The sequence below is a fragment of the Leopardus geoffroyi genome, chromosome E1 (genome assembly GCF_018350155.1).
Source record: "Leopardus geoffroyi isolate Oge1 chromosome E1, O.geoffroyi_Oge1_pat1.0, whole genome shotgun sequence".
Taxonomy (NCBI): domain Eukaryota; kingdom Metazoa; phylum Chordata; class Mammalia; order Carnivora; family Felidae; genus Leopardus; species Leopardus geoffroyi.
This window is the reverse complement of record NC_059330.1, coordinates 45,248,075-45,275,964: the sequence shown is the minus strand read 5'-3', so window position 1 is coordinate 45,275,964 and position 27,890 is coordinate 45,248,075. Positions and strand designations below refer to the sequence as shown.

At 39.2% G+C, this 27,890-nt stretch overlaps 1 protein-coding gene across 12 annotated transcripts in view; it reads right to left on the bottom strand.

The window, feature by feature from the left end:
• TLK2 (tousled like kinase 2) overlaps positions 1-27,890 on the bottom strand; it is a 114,030-nt gene that overhangs the window by 69,634 nt on the left and 16,506 nt on the right. For 5 of the 12 annotated variants that reach the window (XM_045489362.1, XM_045489360.1, XM_045489361.1 and 2 more), the window contains exons 3-6: positions 5,620-5,691; positions 5,355-5,424; positions 4,286-4,329; positions 3,457-3,552 (exon numbers count right to left, since the gene is read on the bottom strand). The exons of 2 other annotated variants lie outside the window; for them this stretch is intronic. In XM_045489362.1, coding sequence (XP_045345318.1) covers positions 3,457-3,552; positions 4,286-4,329; positions 5,355-5,424; positions 5,620-5,691 — 282 coding nt within the window. Of the gene's footprint in view, positions 1-3,456; positions 3,553-4,285; positions 4,330-5,354; positions 5,425-5,619; positions 5,692-20,012; positions 20,079-27,890 lie in introns of all 12 variants that reach the window. 5 more of the 12 variants (XM_045489364.1, XM_045489358.1, XM_045489359.1 and 2 more) reach the window with 3 other exon arrangements.

Here is a 27,890-nt window from a genome sequence, read left to right as displayed (position 1 = left end):
TTCTTTGTTTTCAACAAAAAATACAAAAGAACCTGGGAATGCAAGCTGGTGTAGCCACTCTGGAAAACGGTATGGAGGTTCCTCAAAAAACTAAAAATAGAACTACCCTACCACCCAGCAATTGCACTACTAGGCATAGATCCACGGAATACAGGTGTGCTATTTCGAAGGGGCACATGCACCCCCATGTTTACAGCAGCACTATCAACAATAGCCAAAGTATGGAAAGAGCCCAAATGTCCATCGATGGATGAATGGATAAAGAAGATGTGGTATATATGTATATACAATGGAGCATCAAAAAGAATGAAATCTTGCCATTTGCAACTACATGGATGCAACTGGAGGGTATTATGCTAAGTGAGATTAGTCAGTCAGAGAAAGAAAAAAATCATATGACTTCACTCATGTGAGGACTTTAAGAGACAAAACAGATGAACATAAGGGAAGGGAAACAAAAAGAATATAAAAACAGGGAGGGGGACAAAATAGAAGAGACTCATAAATATGGAGAACAATCTGAGGGTTTAATGGAGGGGTCACGGGAGGGGGGATGGGCTAAATGGGTAAGGGGCACTAAGGAATCTACTCCTGAAATCGTTGCACTGTAGGCTAACTAATTTGGATGTAAAATTTTAAAAATAAAAAATAAAATAAAATAAATACAAAAAAATACTTAGGGGGGAAAAAACTAAAATAATTCTTTATCCATCGATTCTTTTCTTTTTTTTTTTTTTTTAATTTTTTTTCTTTTAACGTTTATTTATTTTTGACACACAGAGAGAGAGAGCATGAACTGGGGAGGGTCAGAAAAGAGGGAGACACAGAATCTGAAACAGGCTCCAGGCTCTGAGCTGTCAGCACAGAGCCTGACGTGGGGCTCGAACCCACGGACCGCGAGATCATGACCTGAGCCGAAGTTGGACGCTTAACGAACTGAGCCACCCAGGCGCCCCTCGATTCTTCTTCTCAACAACTCTGAGCATCTGCCATGTGTGTCAAGCACGGTTTTGGGTGTTAAAGACCAAAAACTGAACAAGATATGATCTCTTCACGTCAAGTCAAAAAAACAGTAAAAATAATTATACTGTTAGGTAATAAGACTGAGAGACAGAAACAGCAATCAACTACAAAGCAAAGTCCCTGGTCTCATGAGATTAACATTCTAGTGGAAGATGTGCAACAGATTAACCAAATAGTTAAAAATTAAAATATAGGAGCGCCTGGTTGGCTCAGTTGGTTGAACGTCCAACTCCTGATTTCAACTTAGGTCATGATCTCACAGTTCATGAGTTTGAGCCCCATGATGGGCTCTGTGCTGACAGCGTGGAACCTGCTTAGGATTCTCCCCCCCTCTCTCTCTGCCCCTGCCCTGCTTGCTTGCTCACACTCTCTCTCAAAATAAATAAACTTAAAAAAATTTTTTTAATTAAAATGTTAGTAAATAAAAATATTAAAATCATACCACACACCAGTGACAATGAGTGATCTACAACAAAACACACAACAATATGGATTCATCTCACAGAAGTAATGTTGAACAAAAGACGACAGACATAAGAGTGTACATTGTATGATTTCTTTCATACAAAATACAAAAACAGAAAGAAAAAAAACATCTCTGCTGTTAGAAATCAGGACAGTGGCTATTCCCAATGACAGGGAGGGGGGCTAATAACTGGCAGGGAGCATAAGGGGGTTTGGGGAGGGAGGCTGGTAATATTTCTTTCTTGTGTTGGAATACTTTAAGCACTTTAATTGGTTTAAAAATTAAAAATAGGGGCGCCCTGCCGGCTCAGGCAGTGGAGCATGCACCTCTTGATCTTGGGGTTGTGAATCTGAGCCCCACGTTGGGTATAGAGATTACTTTACAAATTCTAAAAAAAAATTTTAATGAACATATAAATAAATGTTAAGAAAAATAGAGACACAAGCCTCCTCAACAGTTACCTAAAAACCCTCAACCTAACCAAATAGATCTACACATCAAACATTTCTAACATTTTTTTTTAAATATTTTGAGAGAGAGAGCTCACACGCACGTGCAGGAGTGCGGGGGGGGGGGGAGGAAGGGAGAGAGAGGGAGAGGGAAAGGGAGAGACAGACAGAGAGACAGAGACAGAGACAGAGAATCTCAAGCAGGTTCCGTGCTGTCATCATAGACCCTGATGTGGAACTTGATCTCATGTACCGTGAGATCGTGACCTGAGCTGAGATCAAGAGGAGGACACTTCCAGTTGAACCATCCAGGCACCCCTTTACATTTCTAACATTTTTAAATATAGCAAGGATGACAAGATAATAGCCAAATTTTCAAGTTGGATACAGTTTACCAAGTGCTTTAATAACTGCGGTCACCTTAATGAATGCATGTCTTTACGAGATAGAAGAGGAAAAGAAATGCATTCTAAACACTTTAACACAGAAGACTAAATCACTTAGGAGAAGATCAGTATTACCCAACTCTGCTAAGGTAGCAGAGTCAAACAGCTATCCTAAAAACAGACCTAGCACAAAAACTGAACATAGGGAGATCCCTCTTCCCCCAAATCCCAAAGCAATACCTGAGGCATCAGCAGACAGAACACACGCCTGAGTACAAAGATCTTGTATGGTATCAACAAATTATCCAAAGGCACTCAAGTAAATTAACACAAAATCCCCTATTAGGTAGCTAGCTCAGGAGTCTCAATCTCGGCACCAGTGACAATTGGAGCAAGAAACTCTTTACTATGAGGGCCTATTCTGTACTTTGTAGGATGTTTACTAGCATCTGGCCTCTGCCTACTAGATACCTACAGCTCCCTCCTCCCACCCTCCAGTTGTGATCAAAAATTACTCCAACAGTGCCAAATGTTCCCTGAGAGGCAAAACTACCCCACGTTGAGAACCACTAATCTGGCTATAATGGTCTTAAGATCTTCAGTTCTCACTTGAAGGAAGGAAACAGATGGGCTTGGCTGGCTCGGTCGGTGAAGCCTGCGACTCTTGATCTCAGGGGTTGTGAGTTCGAGCCCCACACTGGGCGTAGAGATTATTTAAAGATAAAAATCTTATTTAAAAAAAAAAAAAGGGAAGGTAACAAACCCATCTCAAAGTTGAGTAACATGAGTTTCTCTACCACATCACTGAGAAAGCCTTGAAAATAAATCAAATGCCAAACTTATATTTAAGTTTGGCAAGGATACAAAGTTTACGTTTAAACTGGAAATCATTTCCTTGACGGAACTGAGCTGTAGGCTTAGAGGTAACTTACTATACTGAGAAACAGGGGTAGCTCTTGTGCAACATAAATTTACGGAGACAGACTTGAGTCTCAGTGACTCACAGGTAGCACTGAACGTTTCTCCTCAGTGCCTCATTCCCCTGGGTAGTTAACGGAAGAGAAACTGCTGGAGTGATCCTGGGTTCTCGCCTCCTACAACAGGTGTCAAATTTCTCCAGGTGAATGCTTACCGGTAAGGGATTGGATAAGGAATGTTGCGGTGAGGATCGTGCAACTGGTGGAACACTTCTGCCAGGGCTGGTTCCTGGCCCGCTTCCCCCAGCAAACTGGCCAACAGGGAAAAACGGATATGAATAATTCAAAACAGTACTGTGCTTCAGATAAGGAGAGTAAAAGATTAACACACAAACAGGTCTTAATTATATGGCCCCTTTAAGTCAATACATCTCATGCTAAAGAGAAAAATACCATGTAAGTCAAATTTTGGCTAGCTTTTCAGTGAGATTTTAAGAAGGAGCTCCAGCAGAAATGTACCAAAAAGATATAAAGAAAACGTGGCTGAAAGCTGAAGGTACACATGGTTTTGAAAGGACATCAGAGAAGAATGTTTTCCCTTCTTGTCTCAAAATAACCCGAAGCAGGAGTACAGTGGTACAGTGGATGTTAGTGTCTTCTTTAGGAACCACTAACGATGGGTCAGTGAGCTCGCTACGTGTCCCACCGAACTAAAGGGAAGAGGACAAAAGAAGAGTCCAAGTCACTCCATTTCAATCTTTGCAAGACCCGAAACCTAGTCTGGCCAAGAGAAACATCACCTCATTTGTGAATTTTTATATCATCACAGACAAGACACATCATAAACAAATTTAAATTTAGGAAGTCAGCAGCAGTTTCCTCTTAACAGAGAGAGATGGGCCAACATCAGATTGATGAAGACGGGGAGGAAGGGGAGGAGAGCACAGTAAAGGCAAAACACTGCTTTCTAAAGCCTTAAATGAAGGCAAGGATTCAGATTTTTAAAAAATCACTATAAACTTTTTTTCCAAAAATTTAACTTACCTCAAAGTAATCACTAATCTTATGTCCCCTAGGAGTGCCTTTCCCTGAAAATGAAACCAAAGTAAGTATAGTTTTTCCAACAACATACGTAAACCATCATTCACTAAAACGTACTATGCATTCACTAACTGCGTATGTCATCATCAATTCAAGTACTGGCTTTACTTTTAACAAATAAGCCAAATTACCTGTATCCTAAGAACAGAGACAGTTTCCTCCATCTAATAAAAGCCTTAATAAGCAGTGAAAGGAAGACTTTTTCTCAGCTTGCTTTCCTTTAAGATTTGCTAATCTTTCTTTTATAACATGGTAAGAAAACCTAGGCCACAGCTATGAATCAAAATAAAACAAATGTACAGTCCATGCCCTCAATCAAGAGAACAAAAAATTCAAAACAAACTCATCAGGACTAAAGGGTTTTATGCTAGGCCACAAAAAACTTTATGTGACCATGTCGCTTTGGGACAATTTTCTGCCCCCTGCCCGAAAGTAAAAAATAATTTGTAGATAAAAAAATAAGAAAAATGCAAAAGAGATTGTGACTTCCATTCCTTAGAGGGGGTGGAGGTGACGAAGCAAACCATTTATTCCCTCTTTAATTACACAAAGATATTTGGCATCATAACCCATCATATTTATAGATTTAGCCCACTGGGTGCCAATGCTCAACTGAATTGCCACAGGAGAGCAGGTACAAAGGACAGCCACGTAAATGAAACCATTTCTGGCTACCAATTATTAACAAATCACTGAGCTAATGCAAGACATAGTTACAACACCAATGTAACCTCTTTTCTGTATAATACATGCTTAGTCTGAAGAAAAACCTGTGGTGAGAAGATCGTTAACTTACAACAGGGAAAACAAGGGTCCCCAAAGAACTGACACTTTTGGCAAGTGTGTATCAAATGGCGAGTCTATAATAAACAGCCTGATATTCCCTTAAGGTACACAAATCTCCTTTGTTAGGAATCCCTGTGTAGGAACTAATTATTTCGTGTGAGTTGGAAATTCTAAGTATCTAAATTCCAAGAATTTAGTATTTTTATTGGTATGAAATTATTAATACCTTGGCTAGTTTCATATGGTTCAGCTTTTCTTTTCCGGTTTCGCTGGTCATTCTGTTTTTTCTCAGGAGTCTGTTAAATACCATATACGTCACAATTAGCATTTTGTTAACTTTTTCACATTATGAGAGTAGGTACAAAATATCAAACTTACAAGAAGAGAGGAGGCAAGTCCTAAATCAGAGTCCTGGAGTTATGCAGTGCTACCTTTCAACCCAGACTGAGGGTGTGAGAATGTGTAGTCTCACAGTGAACGTGGCCTCTTACCTCTACTTCTTTATCACTCAAGGACCCCACGCTGCACAAGCTCTGATTGGAAGACTCACTATTGAGTGGCCCCTGGAAAGAGAGGAAAAAAAAAAAAAGGAATCAAAAGAAACTAATTTAAGATGACAGCGACACTGAAGAAGCCTGCCAATTTTGATGTCTGAAGTCAAAGAAGTCAAGAATTAACTATAGTACCCGTAAAAGCCAACTTGAAAAGAACTCCATCAACTATACGATGGTGCCCTCACATTAAAATTCTCTAGGCTCAGTCGGTAAACCACACAACTCTTGATCCTGGGGTTGTAGGTTTAAGCCCCATGATGTAGGGTGTAGGGATTGCTTAAAAATAAAATCTTTAAGTGTCCGACTCTTGATTTGACTCAGGTCATGATCACAGTTCAGGAGTTTGAGCCCTGCGAGGGGCTGTGCACTAACAGCTCAGAGCCTGCTTGGGATTCTCTCTCTCCCTCTCTCTCCCTGCCCCTCCCCCATTCCTGTTCACCCTTTCTCGCTCGTGCTCTCTCTCTCTCAAAAATAAATACATAAACATTTAAAAATACCAACTCTGTAATCATGTGCAAATTTTCCCTTCTAGAGTACTTCTGCATGCAGTGAATTCATTTTTTAAGGAAAATAAGCAGGGGAAATCCATTCTCTTGCCCTTCTGTATCATACAGGCATCATCTGAAAGTTGATATGTTAAGGAGGATGTTAAGAGTTTCTTACAAAGAATGGTCAGAGACTAGAATATGAAGGAACTGCTTTTCTGAGTCAGGCTTTAAGGAGGCATGACCACTAGCTCAAAAACCAAAGTTACAAGAGACTGACTTCCACCCTAATGGCATGAGGGGCTCTGCTGGCCCGCTCCTCAGTGAAACTGGTGAAAATTATTTAAAAAAATAAACAAACAAACAAAAAAAAAAACCCATCATCCAAGCCTCTGGAAATAGTCCCTAAGGGGAAACAGTAAATGAAGAAAATAATCATTCAATAAAATCTATGAAAATTTAGGCTGAAAGGTCAAAGTCTGAGGAATTTGAACCCAGACCACTCCCACTCCTCCCCTCTCCCATGTCAGCAATGTTCCCGTTCTTAAAATTTTTTTTTTTTTTTCAACATTTATTTTTGGGACAGAGAGAGACAGAGCATGAACGGGGGAGGGGCAGAGAGAGAGGGAGACACAGAATCGGAAACAGGCTCCAGGCTCTGAGCCATCAGCCCAGAGCCCGACGCGGGGCTCGAACCCACAGACCACGAGATCGTGACCTGGCTGAAGTTGGACGCTTAACCGACTGCGCCACCCAGGCGCCCCAGCAATGTTCCCATTCTTGCAGTGGCCAAGAACACATGGCTCCTTCTTCCCCCAGCTCTCAGTCCAAGAGCTTTCTTCTCTAAGGAGCTGGACTGTCCCCAGGCCCCTGCTGCTGACACTAAGTCCCAGGCAAGTACATCAAAAGCTGGGGCTCCCCCGTATGCAACCCCCACTTGCAGAACAGAAGCTATACCTCAGGCGTGGCACACTGAGAATAGTGGGACCCCAAGAGCTCTTCCGTCCAGCTCATGAGATGATGGTGGCTCCACATCTGGATAGGCTGCTGCATGCGCTTCCCTCCCACCTGACTCCCATCCTCCACCCGCTCCAGCACTCAGCTCCCAGATCCAGAATGTCACTCACAGAAAAGATTACCATCATCCCCATCCCCAACTCCAGGAACCTGACTCAAATACTCTGCCTCAGGAGAAAGGCAGGAACACTTAGTACCAAATCTCTTCCCAAAAGACTTGACTTCATTCCCATGGACGAGTTGAAGCCTAAGAGTATTCTCAAGAACAGTGGAAGCTGTGGTAAAAGAAAGGCAAACAGAAGATCTGTGGGTGAAATGAAGATACGGCTTAGACTGTAGGCCAGCTAGTTTGCAGAAGGGAACCAGGGAATAGGACACCTGGGAGAAGTCCTCCTGGGGTCAGAACAAACAGCAAACACTGACCTCAGAAACTCTTCTTTCCAAGGAGCCCCAATTTGATCTGATTAGTTTGTAGAGGAATTTAAGCCTCAGGGCACTGTTGAAAACAAGAGAGCAATCCGGGCAATTAGTGGAGTTTTAACAGCTGGGTTGGTCAGGGAACGAAAGCTCTATTAGTACCAGTCATCCCAGGGTGACTGTAGGCATACTTAAAGCTGTGTCTCCCCAAAGTCACCACCAGAGGCTTGACACTGGATGAACAGTGGATAGAAAAGACGTCACTAAAATAATCTAGCCAGTCACTAAACAAATAAACAAGCAAACAACAATAATAAGTCCATCAGGGCAGCTGGGTGGGTCAGTCAGTTAAGCATGACTTCAGCTCAGGTCATGATCTCATGGTTCGTGAGTTCAAGCCCCGCACTGGGCTCTCTGCTGTCAGCACGAGCCTACTTGAAGCCTCTGTCCCCCTCTCTCCCTGCCTCTCCCCCACTCATTCTCTGTCTTCTCTGTCAAAAATAAATAAACTTAAAAAAAAAAAAAAAGTAAGAGCTTCTCTTTAAAAACAAAACAATAACAAGTTCAAGACTGGGATGAGAACTCAGTACCCAGAGTTGGTACAATACGTCATCTAAAATGACCAGTTTCCAACAAAAAATCATGAGGCATGCAAAGAAATACAAAAATATGACCCATATACCAGGACGAAAAAATGGCAGACTAAAGAAACTACCTGTGAGAGTGACTAGATATTGGATTTAACAGAAAAATATTCAGAACAGCCATATAAGTATGTTCACAGAGCCAAAGGAAACCACAATTAAAGAAAAAAAGTGTGAATGACAATGTTGTATTAAACAGCGAATATCAATAGAAACAAAGAAATATATATTTTTAAAAAAAAGGGGAATTATGGAGCTGAAAACCACAATAATGGAAATAAAAAAATGCACTAGAGATGCTCAAGAGTAGAAATTAAGTGACAGAAGAAATCATTAGCAAATGTGAAGATAGATCAATAGAAATTATGCAAGCTGAAAACCAGAGAGAAAATAGAAGAAAAATAAACAGCTTCAGAGAAACGTGGGAAAATGTTAAGTACGCCACAATGCACATAATTGAGGTGAGAGAGAGAGAGAGAGAGAGAGGGAGGTGAGCAGAAAAGAAGCAGAAAAACATATCCAAAGAAATAATGGCTGAAAATTTCTCAAATTTACTGAAACGCAACAATTTATTCATCCAAGAAGCTTAATGAATTCCAAGCATGATAAACACAAAGAGACCCACAAACAGGCACATCATAGGAAAAATGCTCAAAGGCAAAGACAGGAGAAAATCTTCTGAAAGAAAAATTTTTTATAGTTTATTTAGTTGGAGAGCCTGTGTGGTTCAGTCAGTTAAGCATCCAACTCTTGGTTTCAGCTCAGGTCATGATCTATCTCATGGCTTTGCAGGTTCGAGCAGGCAGTGCCTGCTTGGGATATTCTCTCTCTCTCTCTCTCTCTCTCTCTCTCTCTCTCTCTCTCCCTCTCCCTCTCCCTCTCCCTCCCCTGCTCATGCTATCTCTGTCTCTCTTAAAAAAAAAAAAAAAAAAAAGGAAACAAAAAAGACAAAGACAAAAATCTTAAAAATAAAGAAATTAATTAAAGTTCATTTATCTATTTTAGACAGTGAGAGAGAGGGAGAGAACATGTGCATGTGGGGCAGAGAGAGAGGGAAACAGAGAATCCCAAGCAGGTTCCATGCTGTCAGTGCAGAGTCTGACTCGGGGCTCGAACCCACCAAGTGTGAGCCAAAATCAAGAGTTGGACGTTTAACCAACGGAGCCACCCAGGCACACACACCCCCCCCTTTTTTTTTGATGTTTATTTTTGAGAGGGAGAGAGAGAGACAGAGTGTGAGCAGGGGAGGGGCAGAGAGAGGGAGACAGAATCTGAGGCAAGATCCAGGCTCTGAGCGGTCAACACAGGGCTCGACCTCACAAGCAGTGAGATAATGACCTGAGGTGAAGCCAGATACTTAACTGACTGAGCCACCCAGGCGCCCTCTCTTTTTTTTTTAAAGTTTGTTTATTTTTGAGACAGAGACAGAGATCATGTGTGTGAGTGGGGTAGAGGCGTTGAGAGAGGGAGCAAAAGAATCCCAAGCAGGGCTAGACCCCATTAACAACCCCACAAACAATCACCTGAACCGGAATCAAGAGTCAGACCGCTAACCTACTACGCCACCCAGGAACCCCCTCAGGAGAAAGTCTTAAAAAGCAGAAATATAATGCATCACTTACAAGGGAATCCCAATAAGATTAACAGCTGACTTCAGAGCAAAAACAATTTAAAAAGGGGCAAAAGATCTGAACAGACATTTCTCCAAAGACTATATACAAATGGTCAATAAACACATGAAAAGAAGTTCAACACCATTAGCTCATGGGAAATACAAATCATAACCAAAATGAGACACCATTTCAGACCTACTAGAATGGCTAGACTAAAAAAGAAGTAAGGGGGGTGCCTGGGTGGCTCAGTGAGTTAAGCATCCGACTTCAGCTCAGGTCATGATCTCAAGGTTCATGAGTTCAAGCCCCGTGTCCGGCTCTGTGCTGACAGCTCAGAGCCTGGAGTCTGCTTTGGATTCTGTGTCTCCCTCTCTCTCTCTGCCCCTCTCCAGCTCACCTGCTCTCTCTCTCTCTCAAAAATAAGTAAACATTTAAAAAAAAAAAAAAGTAAGAAAGTGCTGGCAATGAGCACTGAGATATGCACAGAATTGTTGAATCACTGTATTATACACCTTAAATTAATATAACACTATATGCTAATTACACTTGATTTACAAAAAAAGTGCTGGCAAGAATGTGGAGAAACTATGTTCTCACCAGAAATATATTGCTGGTGGGAACATAAAATGGTGCAGTTGCTTTCAAAAACAGGCAGCTCCTCAAACAATTAAACATAATTACTTTATGACCCAGAATGCTACTCCTAGGTATATAAGGAAAAGAAACGAATATGCACAAAAATTTGGACACAAATGTATAGCATCATTATTCACAAAAGACATTTAATGTCCAAATGATGAATGGATAAACAAAATTCCATACAATGGAACGGAATGGTATGTAACTGTGAATATACTAAAAAAGCAATGGATTGCATATTTTAAAAGGGGTAAATTGTACTGTATATGAATTATATCTCAATAAAACTATTAAAAACCAATAGTCACTAGGCTTAGTGTCAAAAATAATTTGCATTCTTACTAGGGTGTATCAAGTATTCCTTTCGCCATATTCTTAACACACTACTTTTTAAGTATAATAAACACACTACAACAGAGAGCTTCATAGTGAGATACTTGGGAAGCTGCGAAAATAATAAAGTGAAACTAGGGAGAAGAAACAAAATCAAATCGTGTATTCCTAGTGACATAACTCAGCAAAAGACTTATTCCTACAATGGTATAGAGTTCCATGATGTTTTGAATGAGACAAAAAGGAGTTTTATTTACACAAAAATTCTACAATAATTCTTTTTAAATGTTTGTTTATTTTTGAGAGAGCGAGTAGGGGGGAACAGAGAGAGAGGGAGACACAGAATCTGAAGCAGGTTCCAGGCTCCGAGCTGTCAGCACAGGGCCCAACGCGGGGCTCGAACCCACGAATCATGAGTTTATCACCTGAGCTGAAGTCAGACACTTAACTGACTGTGCCACCCAGGCACCCCAAGAATTCTACAATAATTTAAACTGAACATTCCTATGCCCAAATTTTCAAAATATTCTGTTCATGAATTACCTTTATTGTAACCATTATGAAGTATTTTTTTTTTCCTTTGGATAGTAATAAAACCACACATCGTATTTTAACTATACACTTGACTCACCAAATACCCTTCACTTTCAAGAGGAAATGGCAAATGTGATACAGAGAAGAGAGAACTGAACAGTCTATTTTTTACTCGGAATTACTGATACTGAAATACACTGGCAAGTGTACCTAACAGTGATGCACACTGTTGTGTTTGAAATGCTGTGTGTGAGGCACAAGGCTGCTTATGGTTCTCTGTGTCTAACCAGAAGAAAAAAGGATTAAGAATTATTTAATTCTCCCTTTTGCTGTCCTTTTCTGAAGCACAGCATCCCAAATTATTATAAAATCATTAGATTAAATTAGATTAGCAGGGATAAATGACAATATATTCCCTGTTCTAAGGCAGCTTACTGTCTAGTAAAACAGCTAAATAAAAGCTTTTAGGCAAACTGAATGTTATCTTTCAAAAATGCCACTATCACTAAAAAACAAACAAAAACGGCAGGAAAAACTCAACTAAATTAAAAGAGGATAAGAAGGTATGAGTAAATTAAATGTATGATCCTTGATCTGACCCTGAATATTGAAACAAATCAAAACCAGCTATAAAGGGCATTATTGAGACAAAGGCAGAAACTGAATATGGACTATATATTAAATAATTAAGAGCTTTTACAAATTGGTCTATTATTATCAGTTCCTCAACTGAAAAATTTCCATTGGATGCATCTTTTTAATAGAGTGCTTTGTACGTTTTGTATGAGTTCATGTCCAGCTTTCCGAGCGTCTTCTACATTTCAGGGGTCAGGGGCAGTCCCGAAAACAGTTTAATGTCTGCCTCTGCCAATGCCCTATACTATTCATCAGTTCCAAACACATTTATTTATACATTAGTCATCCTGACCAAGACTTCCACACAAGGCTGAAGTTTCCATTTCTTGCAGGTGGCTTTTAATTTTTTTTTTTTTTTTAAGTAACCTCTACACCCCAACATGGGGCTCAAACTAAGGATCTCGAGACCTAGAGTCGTGTCTTCTACCAAATGAGCCAGCCAGGCGCCCCACTTCTTGAAGGTGGCTTTTAACAGCCACAAACCTAATATAAGTAGCTCACTTCTGTCCTATGTCTTGGACCAGTGGGCCGTTTTACCAGTCCTAGCTCACAGAGAAGCTTTCCAATTCCCAGCTTTATACAGTTCCAGTTCAGACCTCTGGACTCAATTACCACCCCCAGGGGTAAATTAAACCCGAAAGCAGAAAAGCTTAGGGGCCATCAAGTTTAACTCCCATTCACCACTGTGACAATGTCATATATTTGAAGCTCTAACAACTGGGACTTAATTTTTCCAATTTCTCTTACACTGCTGACATTCAGGAATTATATAGTTTTCATATATTTCATTAAATCACTTTACTGAATGTGTTTTTAATTTATTTAATTTAATTGATTCTTTCTAATCATCTGTTAGTTTGTTCCTTTGGTTTACTTGTCCAGATACAAAATCACAGCATTTTTAAGTAATAAGTTTATATCTTCCTTTCCACAATTTGTATCTCTTACTTGTTTCACATTTTACTGTACTGAATAAAACAACAGAAATAAGAAGCATAGAGAGAACACAGTTCTTTTCTTTTTCAAGGTAACTCCTCTAGTGCTTTACCATTAAAAGCTGTATGAAGACCTCAAATAGCACTTTCCAGCCAGGGCCTGGCAGAATGGCTCCCGCAAAGCAGGGAGAAGAAGAAGGGCCATTCTGCCATCATCAAGGTAGTGACCAGACAACGTACCATCAACATTTACAAGTGCACCCAAGGAGTGGCTTTCAAGAAGAGTGCCCCTTGCACACTCAAAGAGACCCAGAAATTTGCCATGAAGGAGACAGGAACTCCAGATGTGTGCACCGACACCAGGCTCAACAAAGCTGTCTGCATCAAAGAAATAAAGAATGTTCCACCCCATATGCGCGTATGGTTATCCAGAAAACGTAACAAGGATGAAGATTCACCAAACGAGCTCTATACGTTGGCTACCTATGTATCTATCACGGTCACTACTTTAATAAATGTACAGTGGATACATTTGTACTTTAAATAATGTACAGTGGATACATATCATTAAAAAAATGATACAGTGGAAAATGTAATGTGGATGAGAACTAATCACTGATTGTCAAATAAAGGTATAAAACTGCAAAAATAGACAGACAAACAAAAACAAAAAAACCCAAAAAAACCTCAAATAGCCAAAACAATCTTGCAAAAGAACAAAGTTGGAGGTCTCCCACTTTCTGATTTCAAAACTTCCTACAACACTATAGTAATCAAAACAGTATGGCACTGGCATAAACACAAGATAGAGACAAAATGGAATAAAGCAGAAACCTAGAAATAAACTTTCACATATATGGTCAAATGGTTTGTTGGGGGGTTTTTTATTCCAATTTTTTCTTTGATTTTTTTTTTCAGTTTTATTGAGATTTAATTGACACACAGCTCTGTATGAGTTTAAGATGTACTGCATAAGAAGGGTGATTTGATAGAGGGGCGCCTGGGTGGCTCAGTCGGCTAAGCATGCAAGTGTGGCTCAGGTCATGATCTCGCAGTTTGCGGGTTCAAGCCCCACATCGGGCTCTGTGCTGACAGCTCAGGGACTGAAGCCTGCTTTGGATCCTGTGTCTCCCTCTCTCTCTGCGCCTCCCCTGCTTGTGCTGTCTCTTTTTCAAAAATAAATAAACATTAAACAAATTTTTTTAAAAAAATTTTTAATGTTTTTATTCATTTTTGAAGGAGAGAGAGAGAGAGACAGAGCATGATCAGGGAAGGAGCAGAGAGAGAGGGAGACACGGAATCAGAAGCAGGCTCCAGGCTCTAAGCTGTCAGCACAGAGCCTGATGCAGAGCTCGAACCCACAAACTGTGAGATCATGACCTAAGCCGAAGCCAGATGCTCGACTGACTGAGCCACCCAGGCACCCCCCCAAAAAAATTTTTTTAAAGGATGACTTGACTTAGAAGATTTTCAACAAGAATGCCAAGACCATTCAACAGTGAAAAGGACACTCTTGTCAACAAATGGTGTTAGGAAAACCGGAAATCCATATGCAAAAGAATGAAGTTGGACCCTTATCTTACATCACATACAGGAATTAACTCAATATCGAGGACTCCAAAAGCATAGGCAACCAAAAACAAACAAAAGATAAAGTGGACTACACCAAAATTAAAATCCTCTGTGCATCAAAAAACATGATTGGGGCTCGTGGGTGTCTCAGTCGGTTAAGCATCCGACTTTGGCTCAGGCCATATGAGTTCGATCCCTACATTGGGCTCTGGGCTGACAGCTCAGAGTCTGCAGCCTGCTTTGGATTCTGTGTCTCCCTCTTTCTCTGCTCCTCCACAGCTCCTGTTCTCTCTCTTTCAAAAACAAATAAACATAAATGACCAACAGGGGCACCTGGGGGGCTCAGTTGGTTAAGCAGCCAACTTTGGCTCAGGTCTCACAGTTGATCTCACAGTTGGTTCGTTAGTTCGAGCCCCACGTAGGGCTCTGTGCTGACAGCTCGGAGCCTGAAGCCTGCTTTGCATTCCGTGTCTTGGTCTCTCTCTGTCATTCCCATATTCTCACTCTGTCTCTCTCTCTCTCAAAAATGATAAACATTTAAAAAAAATTTTAAAACAACAACAAAAAAACCCCAAACACATGATCAACAGAGTGAAAAGGGAACCCACAGGAGAAAATATTTGTGAACCATATAGTCTATGATAAGGAGTTAATATCCAGAATATACAAAGAATTCCCACAAATCAACAAAAACACAATAACCTGATTAAAAACTGGGCAGGGGCACCTGGCTGGCTCAGCTGGTAGAGCATGCAACTCGTGATCCCAGGGTCATGAGTTCAAGCCCAATGTTTGGGGTAGAGTTTACTTTAAAAAATAAATACGTAAATAAATGGGGCGCCTGGGTGGCTCAGTCGGTTAAGTGTCTGACTTCGGCTCAGGTCATGATCTCACGGTTCGTGAGTTCAGGCCCCGCGTCGGGCTCTGTGCTGACAGCTCAGGGCCTGGAGCCTGCTTCTGATTCTGTGTCTCCCTCCCCTCAGCTCCTCTCCTGTTCACACTCTGTCTCTCTCTCAAAAAAAATAAAGATTAAAGAAAAAAAATTTTTTTAATAAAAAAAAGGGCAAAGGACTTGAATAGACATTTCCTCAAAGATATACAAAAGGAAAAGGGCCAGCCAAACAAGCACATGGAGAGATGCAACATCACTAATCATTAGGGAAATGCAAATCAAAATTACAGGAGATACCATAACACCTCATACCTGTTAGAATGGCTACTATCCAAAAAAGGAAAGTAATGAGCACTAGCAAGGATGTGGAGAAATCAGAACCCTGGTGCACTGTTAGTTGGAATGTAAAATGGTAAATTTTATATGTATTTTACCACAAAGCTTTTTTAAAAAAAAAACTATTGTTTTTTAAATTAGTAAGTTCAGACGGCTACTAAGTTCATCCAAATACTTTCTTAAAAGTTATTACTTATTTGCTATTGTAATAATAATAGTCAACACTTACATAGCGCTTCTTTGGGCTGGCTGGGCATTCTATATTAGCACATTTCATTCTCACAACTTAAAAATAGACCACACAAATATGTCCCAACTAATTTTTGACAAAGTCACAAAAACACTTTGATAGCCTTTGCAACAAATTGGTGCTGGAGCAACTAGACATCCATAGGCCAAATTGTGAACCTTGCCTTAAACCTTATACTTTATTTTAAAAATTAACTCAGGCATCAACTGTGTGGCTCAGTTGGTCAAGCATCTCTTGACTTCGGCTCAGGTCATGATCTCAGTTTGTGAGTTTGAGCCCCACCTCAGGCTCTGTGCTGACAGCACGGAGCCTGCTTGGGATTCTGACTCCCTGGCTCTCTACCCCTCCCCTGCTTGCTATCTCTCTTTCAAAATAAAAAATAATAATTTAAAAATTAAAAAAATTAAAAATTAACTCAAACAGGGACATCTGGGCGGCTGAGTCAGTGAAGCATCTGACTCTTGATTTCAGCTCAGGTTCGTGAGCTTGAGCCCTATGCCAGGCTCTGTGCTCACAGCGTAGGGACTGCTTGGGATTCTCTCTCTCTCCCTCTCTCTCTCTACCCCTGCCCTCACGCTTGGGCATGCTCTCTCTCAAAATAAATAAACTAAAAAAAAAAAATTAACTCAAACAGAATCAATAACTTAAATATAAAACAAAACCATAAAATATTTAGGGGGAAAAAAGGGAGAAAATCTTCACAACACAGGAGTAGGTGAAGAGGTCTTAGACATGACACCAAAATCTTGATCTATAAAAAGAAAAATTAATAAATGGAACCTCATCAAAATTAAAAACTTTTACTCAGCAAAGGACCTCATAGGAGGAAGACACAAATCACAGACTAAAAGAAAATATTTGCAAACCACATATCTGGCAAAGGAATTAAAATTAAACTGTATAAAGAACTCAAAACTCAATAAATTTTCTAATCCAATTAGTAAACTGGCAAAAGACATGAACAGACATTTCACTGACAAGGATATATAGACCAATAAGCATGAGAAAGATGTTCGACATCATTAGCCATTAGGGAAATACAAATTCAAACCACAATAAAATTTCCTTATATACCTTTCAGAATGCCAGAATGAAATATAGTGACAAACTAAATGCTGGCAAGTATATAGAAAAACTGAATCACTCATACGTTGCTGGTGAAAATGTAAAAAGATGCAGCCAATTTGGAAAATTGTTTGGCAATTTCTTTTAAAAGCTAAAAATGTACGTAACACAAATCATATCCCAGCAATAGTACTACTGGACATTTGTTCCAGAGGAATAAGGTTCACGTAAAAACCTACATACAAATGTTCACAGTGATTTTATTCATTATAGCCAAAACCTGAAAACAAACCAAATGTCCTTTTACCCATTGAAATGGGTAAAAGTTAAACAAACTGGGACATCCACACCATGGAATACTACTCAGTAATAAAAAGGAATGAACTATTTATATGTGCAACAATCCGGATGGACTTCAAGGAAACTATGCCAAGTCAAAAAACCCAATCTCAAAAGGATACATACCACATGATTCCATTTTTATGTTATACATATAACATATATGTACATATGTCTTGAAATAATCTATAGAGATAGAAACATTAGCAGTTGTCAGGAGTTATGGGGTCAAAAGAGGAGGTGCGGGTGGCTACAAAAGGAGTAGCAAGAGAGCCTTATAGTGATGGGGCAGTTCTGCACCTTGATTGTGGGTACAAGGAGCTTACACAAGTGATCAAAGTGCACAGATGCGCACGCACACACAAACACTAATGGTGCACGTATAATGTGAAATCTGAATGAGTTGCGTGGATTTTACCAATATCGATTGCCTGATTTTAATACTGACTGTAATTATGCAAGATGGTTACATTAGGGAAGGAAAAATGCATGACACTTCCCAATACCTTTTTTGCAATTCCCTTTGAATCTCTAATTATTCTGAAATAAAAAGGGTTTTAGGTTTTATGTATTATTTACTTGCTATAGGTAAGTAATAAACAATACTTAGGTAGCAGTTGCTACATAGGCAAGGCATTCTATATTAGCACATTTTTTATTTATTTATTTATTTTCAATGTTTATTTATTTTTGGAACAGAGAGAGACAGAGCATGAACGGGGGAGGGGCAGAGAGAGAGGGAGACACAGAATCGGAAACAGGCTCCAGGCTCTGAGCCATCAGCCCAGAGCCCGACGCGGGGCTCGAACTCACGGACCACGAGATCGTGACCTGGCTGAAGTCGGACGCTTAACCGACTGCGCCACCCAGGCGCCCCTATATTAGCACATTTAATCCTCATTAACAACCCGTTAAGGACTCGACTGTGTCCTTATTAAATTTATGTTGAAGCCCTAACCCTCAGTACATCAGAATGTATTTGTTTCTTTTCTTAAACAAATATATTTTTAAATATTTATTTTTGAGACAGAGAGAGAGAGATAGAGCATGAGCGGGGGATGGGCAGAAGGAGAGGGAGACACAGAATCCGAAGTAGGCTCCAGGCTCCAAGCCGTCAGCACAGAGCCCAACGTGGGGCTCCAACTCATGAACCACAAAACCATGAACTGAGCCACACAGGCGCCCCCATCAGAATGTATTTGGAGATAGGGCCTTTAAAAGAAGTAATTAAGTTAAAATGGGATTGTTAGGGTGGACCCTAATCCAATATGACTGATGGCCTCATAAGGGGAAAATCAGGACACAGAGATACCAGACATGCATGCACAGAGAGGAAAGATCGTATGAAGACACAGCGAGAAGGTGGCCATCTGCAAGCCGAGGGAAAGCCTCAGAAAAAAACCCCAACCCAGCTAATACCTTGATCTTAGACTTCCAGCCTCCAGAATATTGAGAAAATACATTTTTGTTCTTTAAACCACGCAGTCTGTTATGGCAGCCCTAGCAAACTAAGGGCTGCACAGTCTTATAAGAGAGTTGCTATGATTACTCTCATTTACAGATGAAGAAACTATAAGAAAACTTAGTAAACTCCCTAAAATCACACAGCTGGTAAGAAGCAAAGCCAGGATCCAGACCTAAGCAATGTGGCTTCAAAATATGTGACTTTGAGCTATACTGACTCTAGATACATTAATCAATTTTTTAAGTGTTTGTTTATTTTTGTGAGAGACCACACATGAGCAGGGAAGAGGCAGAGTCCCAAGCAGGCTCCGTCCCCCTAACACAGAGCCCGATGTGGGGCTCCAACCCGTGAACTGTGAGATCATGACCGGAGCTGAAATCAAGAGTTGCAAGCTTAAGACTGAGCCACCCAGGCACCCCAAAATATATTTTTAATATAACATCCTTGTCAGGGCACCTGGTGACTCACTCAGTTAAGCGTCCAACTTCGGCTCAGGATCATAAATGAGATTAGGCTATATTTTTAATTCCTCAATTTTGTCAAATCTTGCTATTGGTGTTTATTATTTCTGTGTTATTATTAGATAAATCTAGTCCTTGAAAAATTAGGAGAGAGCACCAGTAAATAGGGAGCGGATTTCTGCCTCCTTCAAAGAACAGGACAGGGAGGAGGAGATCATTTCATAATCTTGACTTCTCCTAGGTAATAGAGGAGACTATCCTGATTTTTACATCTTACTTTGTGAACATGAATTCCTACTGAGTAAAATCATCTACTTCACTAAGACTTTTAAATGAACAGGCTATAACCAACAGCATCCATTTCCAGGTTTTTTTACTTTGTAGGTCCTCAGTATCTTTTGTTATACCCAATTTACTCCCTCAGTTTTTCCTGTTTCCCAATTTTCCAACTCTGGATTAACTGCTAGTCTTCTGTTTTGCGGTGTACTTATTTCTTCTTGTATTTTTATTATTTTGTTCTTTTTTTCCCCTAAAACCTTAAGTTGTGATGGCAAATTCATACTCTTGTATGTTAAGTATGCCTTTGTCCACATGAGATAAATTTAATAACTACATAGTATTTTTTCATTTATTTTTTAAGTAAAATAGTCTGTCACTTGATATTTGATACACAATAGCTATTTAGAAGAACGCTTACCAACATCCAAGTCACTGGGCAGAGGAAACTGTCCCTTCAAAGAGTCCTCTCAGGCTCAAAAAGAAGCTAGAAAGAATTTTTTTAATAATGTATGATAGTAAGACTCCTTAGCAAAAGCCCCATTTTCTATGCCAACATTTCAACTATTTACCCTGTCTCCTGCTACTGATCATTTTTTCATAAGTAAAAAAAACCAATGACAGTTTAAGAAATAGACAAAAAATCCATTTTTTTTTTTTGTTTAAAAAAAGTATGGTTTTCAAAAACAAAACACATTTCTAATATACTTAAAATGCACTTGGGGGGGGGGGTCTTAAAAAAGTACTTTAGTCACAAGCCAAAAAAAAAAGTGGATAAATGATAAACCCTTGAAAAAAGTTTGACAACTACCTTTAGCACATGAATGACGCCCGTACGAACAGAAGAAAAACTTGTAGAAGTAGGGGCCAAAGGTTAATCTTTTCACTCCTGTAAAAGCTTAAAATGTCAACATTTGTTGAGTTTTTAAAGTTTTCATTTCCTCCTTAGACTAAATTGGCATCTTAAAAGGAATTGAGAACAGCAGACAAAACTTGATTAAGTATAGAGGAGCACAGCTGACGACAGGGTCAAACTACCTGATGTAGTAAAGATACTCCATTAGTCTATATCTAATGGAAATTAAAACTAAGGGTCTCCACACTTGTAGTAGCACCACCTTTTCACACCATAGCAGAGTCAAGTCAGCAATCAGAGCAGTCTGACTCCCAGAGACCTCTGGCACTGGCTAATTGATCAGTGTTCCCAGCAGTGAAATAGATGAGAAGTCTTATTAATCCTTCCTGATCTGTATAAGCAGAAGAGTCTAGGTCAAGTGAACAAAAGCATAACCTCAATCGTTAAAAACACAGAGCCACAACCCTTCAGTCAATCCCAAGATTTGAGTCAGTTTATAGGCCCAGAACCAGTGAATGGGGGGGGGGGGGGGGTCTCCTTGAGGAAGACAACCAAAAATTTACACTTTTAATCTTTCTCTTCCAGGCTTTCCCCAAAAGGACTACACCTTTTACCAAGGCGTCCGCCTGGGGGAAAATGAAATCATCAACGACATTTTGAGGATTAGACACTGGCTCTGAACAGATACTAATTCCAGAAAACTCAAAACATCACTGTGGTCCACCAGTCAGAAGAGGGGCTGATGGAGGTCAGGTGATCACAGTACAGTTTTAGCTCAGGTCCACCTAACAGTGGGTCATGAACACTGATGTGGTTATTTCTCCAGTTTCAGAATGCATAATTATAATACACATACTCAGCAACTGGCAGAACCCCCTTACTTCCAGAATGTTCCCAATTGAGCAGGGAGTACGGTACCTTTAAACTTATAAAATCATTTTCAGCAACACTCTCCTAAAGAAAAAAATATGTAAAGAACAAAAACAATTTGACTTATTTAAAACCTGGCAGCACCATTTCAATCCATTCCAATATAACTTTTATTGGTAACTGAGGTAGCTTTTTTACTATGATAATCAATCACGATTCCAAGTGAAGCTATCTACTTATCCTAGAAAACCCGAAAAAATGTTCAAATGAATCAAGTGGTTTAACTCTAATAATAACAGTAGCAAACATACTTGGGTGGCATAGGTATAAGGAAGTTCATTTTTTACTTCCATTTAATTTTGAGCAAAGGGGGGTGATTTTATTGTCTATCTGAAATATAATGTTGTATGACAATTACACCTCATTTAAAAAAAGCCTTCATTAAGAATACACTTATGAGGGGTGCCTGGGTGGCTCAGTCGGTTGAGTGTCTGACTTCAGCTCAGGTCATGATCTCGCGGTCTGTGAGTTCGAGCCCCGCGTCGGGCTCTGTGCTGACAGCTCAGAGCCTGGAGCCCGTTTCAGATTCTGTGTCTCCCCCTCTCTCTCTGCCCCTCCCCTGTTCATGCTCTGTCTCTCTATGTCTCAAAAATAAATAAACGTTTAAAAAAATTTAAAAAAAAAAGAATACACTTATGAGCACTGAGTAATACAGAATTTCTGAATCACTATATTGTACACCTGAAACTAATATAACACTGTATGCTAACTATACTGGAATTAAAATTAAAAACTGAAAAAATCAACCTCCCCCCAAACAAACAAAAAATCAGATTGACTGAAATTTACAGTGAATATACCAGGCCAAAACAAGAACAAAAACACACCTTCAACCAAAAAAACCAAAAACCAAAAACAAAAAAAAACCAAACACACACACAGACACACACACACACACACACACAGATTTTAAATGATTTTTTTTTAGTAAGTAAGCAAAAATGTATTACACTGTCAAAAAAATCCTTAATTGATATTAATGATTTTTTGTAACATTTCAGTCATGCCAAACTCTAACCATGTAATTTAATAATATTGATTTCCAGACAACAAGCAAGCCCAACAATAAGAAAAACAAGAAATCTTTTAACTGTCTTCTCTCCTGGAAACCTGCCTATTAAAGTCTACATAATTCACTCAAGATTTGATGCACATAATCAAAACAGATAATAATGTGTCAGCAAGGATATGGAGAAAGCTTAACCCTCACACACTGCAGGCAGGAATATAAAATAGGGCAGCCATATTGGAAAAGTCTGGCAGTTCCTCAAATAGTTAGACTAATGACTAAAATAAGAGATCTTTAGGGGCGCCTGGGTGGCTCAGTCATCTCATTGTTAGTGAGATTGAGCCCTGCCTCAGACTCTGAGCGCGCTTGAGATTCTCCCTCCTCTCTCTGCCCCACCCCGGCTCATGCACAGGCATGCACGCGCGCGCGCTCTCTCCCTCCCTCCCTCCCTCCCTCCCTCCCTCCCTCTCTCTCTCTCTCTCTCTCTCTCCCCCTCCCAAAATAAATAAACAAAAAAAAATTTTTTTTTTTTACACAAAAGAGATCTTTTGAGTCTTACGTTAGCTCCAGCCTTTAACAGAGTATCTCTTAACCATAAGATCCAGCAATTCCACCACTAAGAATACAGCCAAGAGAAATAAATACATGTACACACAGAAATATGTACATGAATATTCACAGCACCATTATTCATAACAGCCAAAAAATGGGGGAAAAAACCCAGATGTCCATCAACTGAAGAATGGATAAACAAAATGTGGTATATCCATACAATGGAATATTATTTGGCAATAAAAAGAAGTTCCGATACATGCTATAACATAAGTGAACCTTGAAAATATGATGCTAAATTAAAGAAGCCACTCACAAAGGACCACATATTGTATGATTCTATTTATACAAAATGTTCAGAATATGCAAATCTATGGAAACAAAAAGTGGACTGGTAGTTGCCTAGAACTGAGAGGGGAGGGGGTTTTGAGGGTGACATCTCAGCTGTCAGCGAGGAGCCTGCTTCAGATCTTCTGTCTCCCTCTCTGCTCCCCTGCTCCTGAGTGTGCACATATGCGAGTTCTCTCTCTGTCTCTCTCTCTGTCTGTCTCTCTCTCTCACTCCCCCCATCAAAAGTAAACATAAGAAAGAAAGTGAAAGAAAGAACAATCATCCAAACTAGGTCTATATAGCAACATCTAAATGGCAGATCTCAAAATCATCTGCTGAGTGAAAAATAGGCAAGTTGCAGAACAGTAATGATAGTTGGATTCAATTTCTGTAAAAATCACAAAAATCAGTCATGTGTTTTCTATGCAAAAATATGTATGCAAGTGGATAAGTACAGTACTTTAAAAATCTAGGGGCACCCAGGTGGCTCAGTTGGTTAAGTATCCGACTTTGGCTCAGGTCATGGGTTTGAGCACCACATCAGACTCTGTGCTGACAGCTCAGCCTGGAGCCTGCTTCGGATTCTGTGTTTCCCTCTCTCTCTGCCCCTCTCCCGTTCGCCTTCTGTCTCTCTCTCAAAAATAAACAAACATTAAAAAAAAATTTTTAAGTCTAGACGGATACATCTCAAACTTTTCAGAGCAATTACAGTTACATCATTGTAAAAGTATGCATGCATTCCTTATATAATTAAAAATCAATAAAAACTAATTGTAAGGGAAAGGAATATGACTTCAACACATGTAGAAGCAAGTCATACGGACTACTTACAATGTATTTCACTAGAAAGCTTACATTTTAGCTTCAGTCTTTCTCCTTATGCTTAGAAACTCCTTTATAGATTAAAAACTACAAACTCAATATTTACAAATAGAAAAGAGGAGTTCTGTACAAAATTCTGGGGGCATATTCACAGTGAAGACAACACAGAAGAAATGGTCATAAGAAAAACAAAGATCAACATAATCTAGATTCAAAATATGCAAGAAGTACATAACCGTGAAAAAAGTTTGATGATCAGTAAGTTTAAGTTCCTGGCTTTCACTGTTTTGAGGAGATCATTAATTAATCTGTAAGAAACAAACCTATTGCCATCTCTTACAGGAAACTATCACAAAATTTCTATTGCAGAGCCCAACATATTGGTATAATCATAGGAGTCAGTAGTCTAAATTCCAGTTCTGCCATTTAATGATTGTGGTACAACCTTTGGCAAGTCAACTGCTCTGAGCCTCAATTTACTCATCTGTAAAAAGCCAGGCGGACCAAAACCAAAAAGGCAGACATCACTAATGCACTCTCTGCCCCTTCAAAAGCTAGAATGTAACACAGTAATTTTAAGTTTATATAATCAATGACTTGGGGCACCTGGGTGGTTCACTCAGTTAAGCATCTGACTTTGGCTCAGGTCATGATCTCAGTTTGTGAGTCTGAGCCCTGCATGGGGCTCTCAGCTGTCAGCACGGAGCCTGCTTAGGATCCTCGGTCTCCTGCTCTGCCCCTCCCCCACTTGCATGCTCTCTCCCTCAAAAATAAACAAACATTTAAAAAAATTATAAAATAAAAAATAGATTCAAACTTAGAACTGTTAAGTGCATTTCCTGAATGGGAAAGAATGAGATGGCTCAGAAGTGTGACCAATAGAAAAATTACTGAGAACGGCTGGTACCAACAGTTTAAAATCAGACAGGTGTGGGTGGGAATCAGTGAACCACTGTATGAAACTGGGCAAATCACTGATATGATATATGAGCTCTGTGATATATGAGCTCTTTTCATCCATGATAAAAAGAGGGAAAAACACCCACCTTAGGGATAGTAAAAGGATTAACTAAAATAATACTATATAATGGGGAAGGAAGAAAACAATGCCTCTTCTATGAGGTGGTGCTCAATGAAGACTAGGCATTTCTTTCCCCTTGGGAATAGGGAGGCTATTCACAGACCATCTTTAACATGAAATTTTAACCAACCAACCAAATGAGTTTTGTCTTGTTTTTTTCCACATTGCTATCAGTTTTGCACAACTTAATGTGTATCTCAACAGCACAGAAAGGACTCATCGCTAGAAGGACAAAGATGCACATCCTTTTATTTCTAAAAAACATTTTCCTTTTTTAAAATCATGGTAAGTGTACTCTTTAATCCTCATCCTCTATTTCCCCCATCTGCACCCACCTCCCCTCTGGTAACCATCAGTTTGTTCTTCAGAATTAAGAGTCTATTTCTTGGTTTATCTCTCTCTCTTTTCTTCCTTTGCTTATTTGTCTTATTTTCTTAAATTCTACACAAGTGAGGTCATATGTTGTCTTTCTCTGACGGACTTATTTCACTTAGCATTATACTATATACTATTATACTAAAGAATGTTGCAATAAACATAGGAGTGCATGTATCCCTTTGAATTCGTGTTTTTGTATTTTTGGGGTAAATATCCAGTAGTCCGATTCCTGGATCATAGGGTAGTTCTATTTTTAATTTCTTAAGGAACCTCCATACTGTTTTCCACAATGGCTGCACCAGTTTGCGTTCCCACCAACAGTTCAAGAAGCCAAGCCAACCAGTTTTACTCACCCTATAAACTGTCAAGCATGTATTACAATAAAACAGTTTGCCCACACAGAGACCAGATTATTCAACTAGTTGCAATATTTCAGATACAACCAAAAGGTAAAGACTTTGAACCATTCACCTAAATTAAAGCTGCAGCCCCCTCTCCCCCCGCCTGGCTCAGTTGGCTCAGCTGGCAGAGCATGGGTCTCAGGGTTGTGAGTTCAAGCCCCATGTGTTGGGTGTAGAGTTTACTTAAAAAATAGAAAGATACGTAAAATTTAACAATGCTAAGCCAAAGCTGGAAATTCAGTGACCTAAATCTAGTTCTTCCTTCAATCTCCACTAGATTATAAACTCCATGAGGGCAGGAATTATCTTCTTTATTCACTACCATATACTACTATCCCCAGCACAGTATCTGTTACTGAATAGGTGTTTAATAAAGGCGTGCTCATGAACAAGTAAGTGTTCTATAATCCTTTGTATCTCGATGCCCTCACAATGAAATGAGAATACAAGGTAACTTCTATTACAAGGAACTGCAACAAATATTCTCTTCTGTTCTTGGGGAATGTTTTTATATTTATATTACTTGATGCTATTGTAAATGGTATTGCTTTTCAAATTTCAATTGCCAACTGTGCATTCCTAGTATGCAGAAATACAACTGATTTTCATAAATTGATCTTGTATCCTAAACTGAAACTCTAATAGCATTTTTATAGATTACTTAGAACTTTCTACATATGCAATCATGTCATTTATAAGACATCTAAAAAATAAACATAGTTTTACTTTTCCTTTCCAATCTGTAGGCTTATTCCTTTTATTTGCCTTAATACACAGCTAGGATCTTCAGAACAGGTTAAACAGAAGTGAGAATGAATATCCTTAACTTGTTCTGGACAATGGATGGAAAGCATTCAATCTTTTACCATGAAGTATGAGGGCCACTGCCAGTTCTTCACAAATACCTTGGATCAGATTGAGGAGGCTCCTTTCTAGTAGTCCTCATTAGCTGAGAGCTTTTATCACAGATTAGTCAACTTTGTTTAAATGTTTTTCATGCATCTGTTACAAGGTCATTTGGCTTTTCTGCTTTTTTTTTTTTTTTTTTTTTTATCAATATGGTGAATTACACTGACTTTTAATGTTAAATCAACCTTGTAACTGGGATTAAACCCAATAAGTCATGATGTATTACCCTTTACGTATGTGTGTATGTATATATATAGAGAGAGAGAGATTCAATTTGCTAATACTTTTTAATGATTTTTGACTATACTTTCATGAGGGATGTTGAGCTACAGTTTTCTTTTTACCTCATGTCTTTGCCTGGTTTGATATCTAGATAATGCTGTCCTCATTAGAGTTTTCTGATATTTGTGAAATTTTTGTTACCATTTCTTCCTTAAATGTTTGATGGATAGAATTTACCAATAAAGCCATGTGAGTCTGGACTTTTCTTTGTGGAAAGGTTTTTAATTACAAATCCATTTTTTAAAAATAAATATAGGGTTATTCAAATTTGCCTCTTTCATTTATTTCAGCTCTTTATTTCTTTCCTTCCACTTAGTTTGCTCTTTTTCTAGCTTCTGAAGGCAGAAGCATGGGTCATTTAGACCTTTCTTTTGAACCTTTAAGTTTCCTCCTAAAAGCACTGCTTTAGCTGCATTCCACAAATTTAGATAGACTGTGTTTTCATTTTCATTTAGTTCAAAATAGATTCTAATTTCCCTTGTGAATTCAAATTTAAAGTTTATCTAGAAGTATGTTATTTTTATTTAGAAGTATGTTATTTAACTTTTAAATATTTAGCAATTTTCCAGATATCTTTTTCTTTTTGATTTCTTTAATTCCATTGTAGTGAGAATACTCCTTATAATTTAAATCCTTTTAAATTTGTTGAAACATGTTTCATAGCCCAGCATAATCTATTTTCATAAATGTTCCTTGTGCACTTGAAAAGAATGTGGGCATGGTGTTCTAGAACTGTCAATTAGGTACAG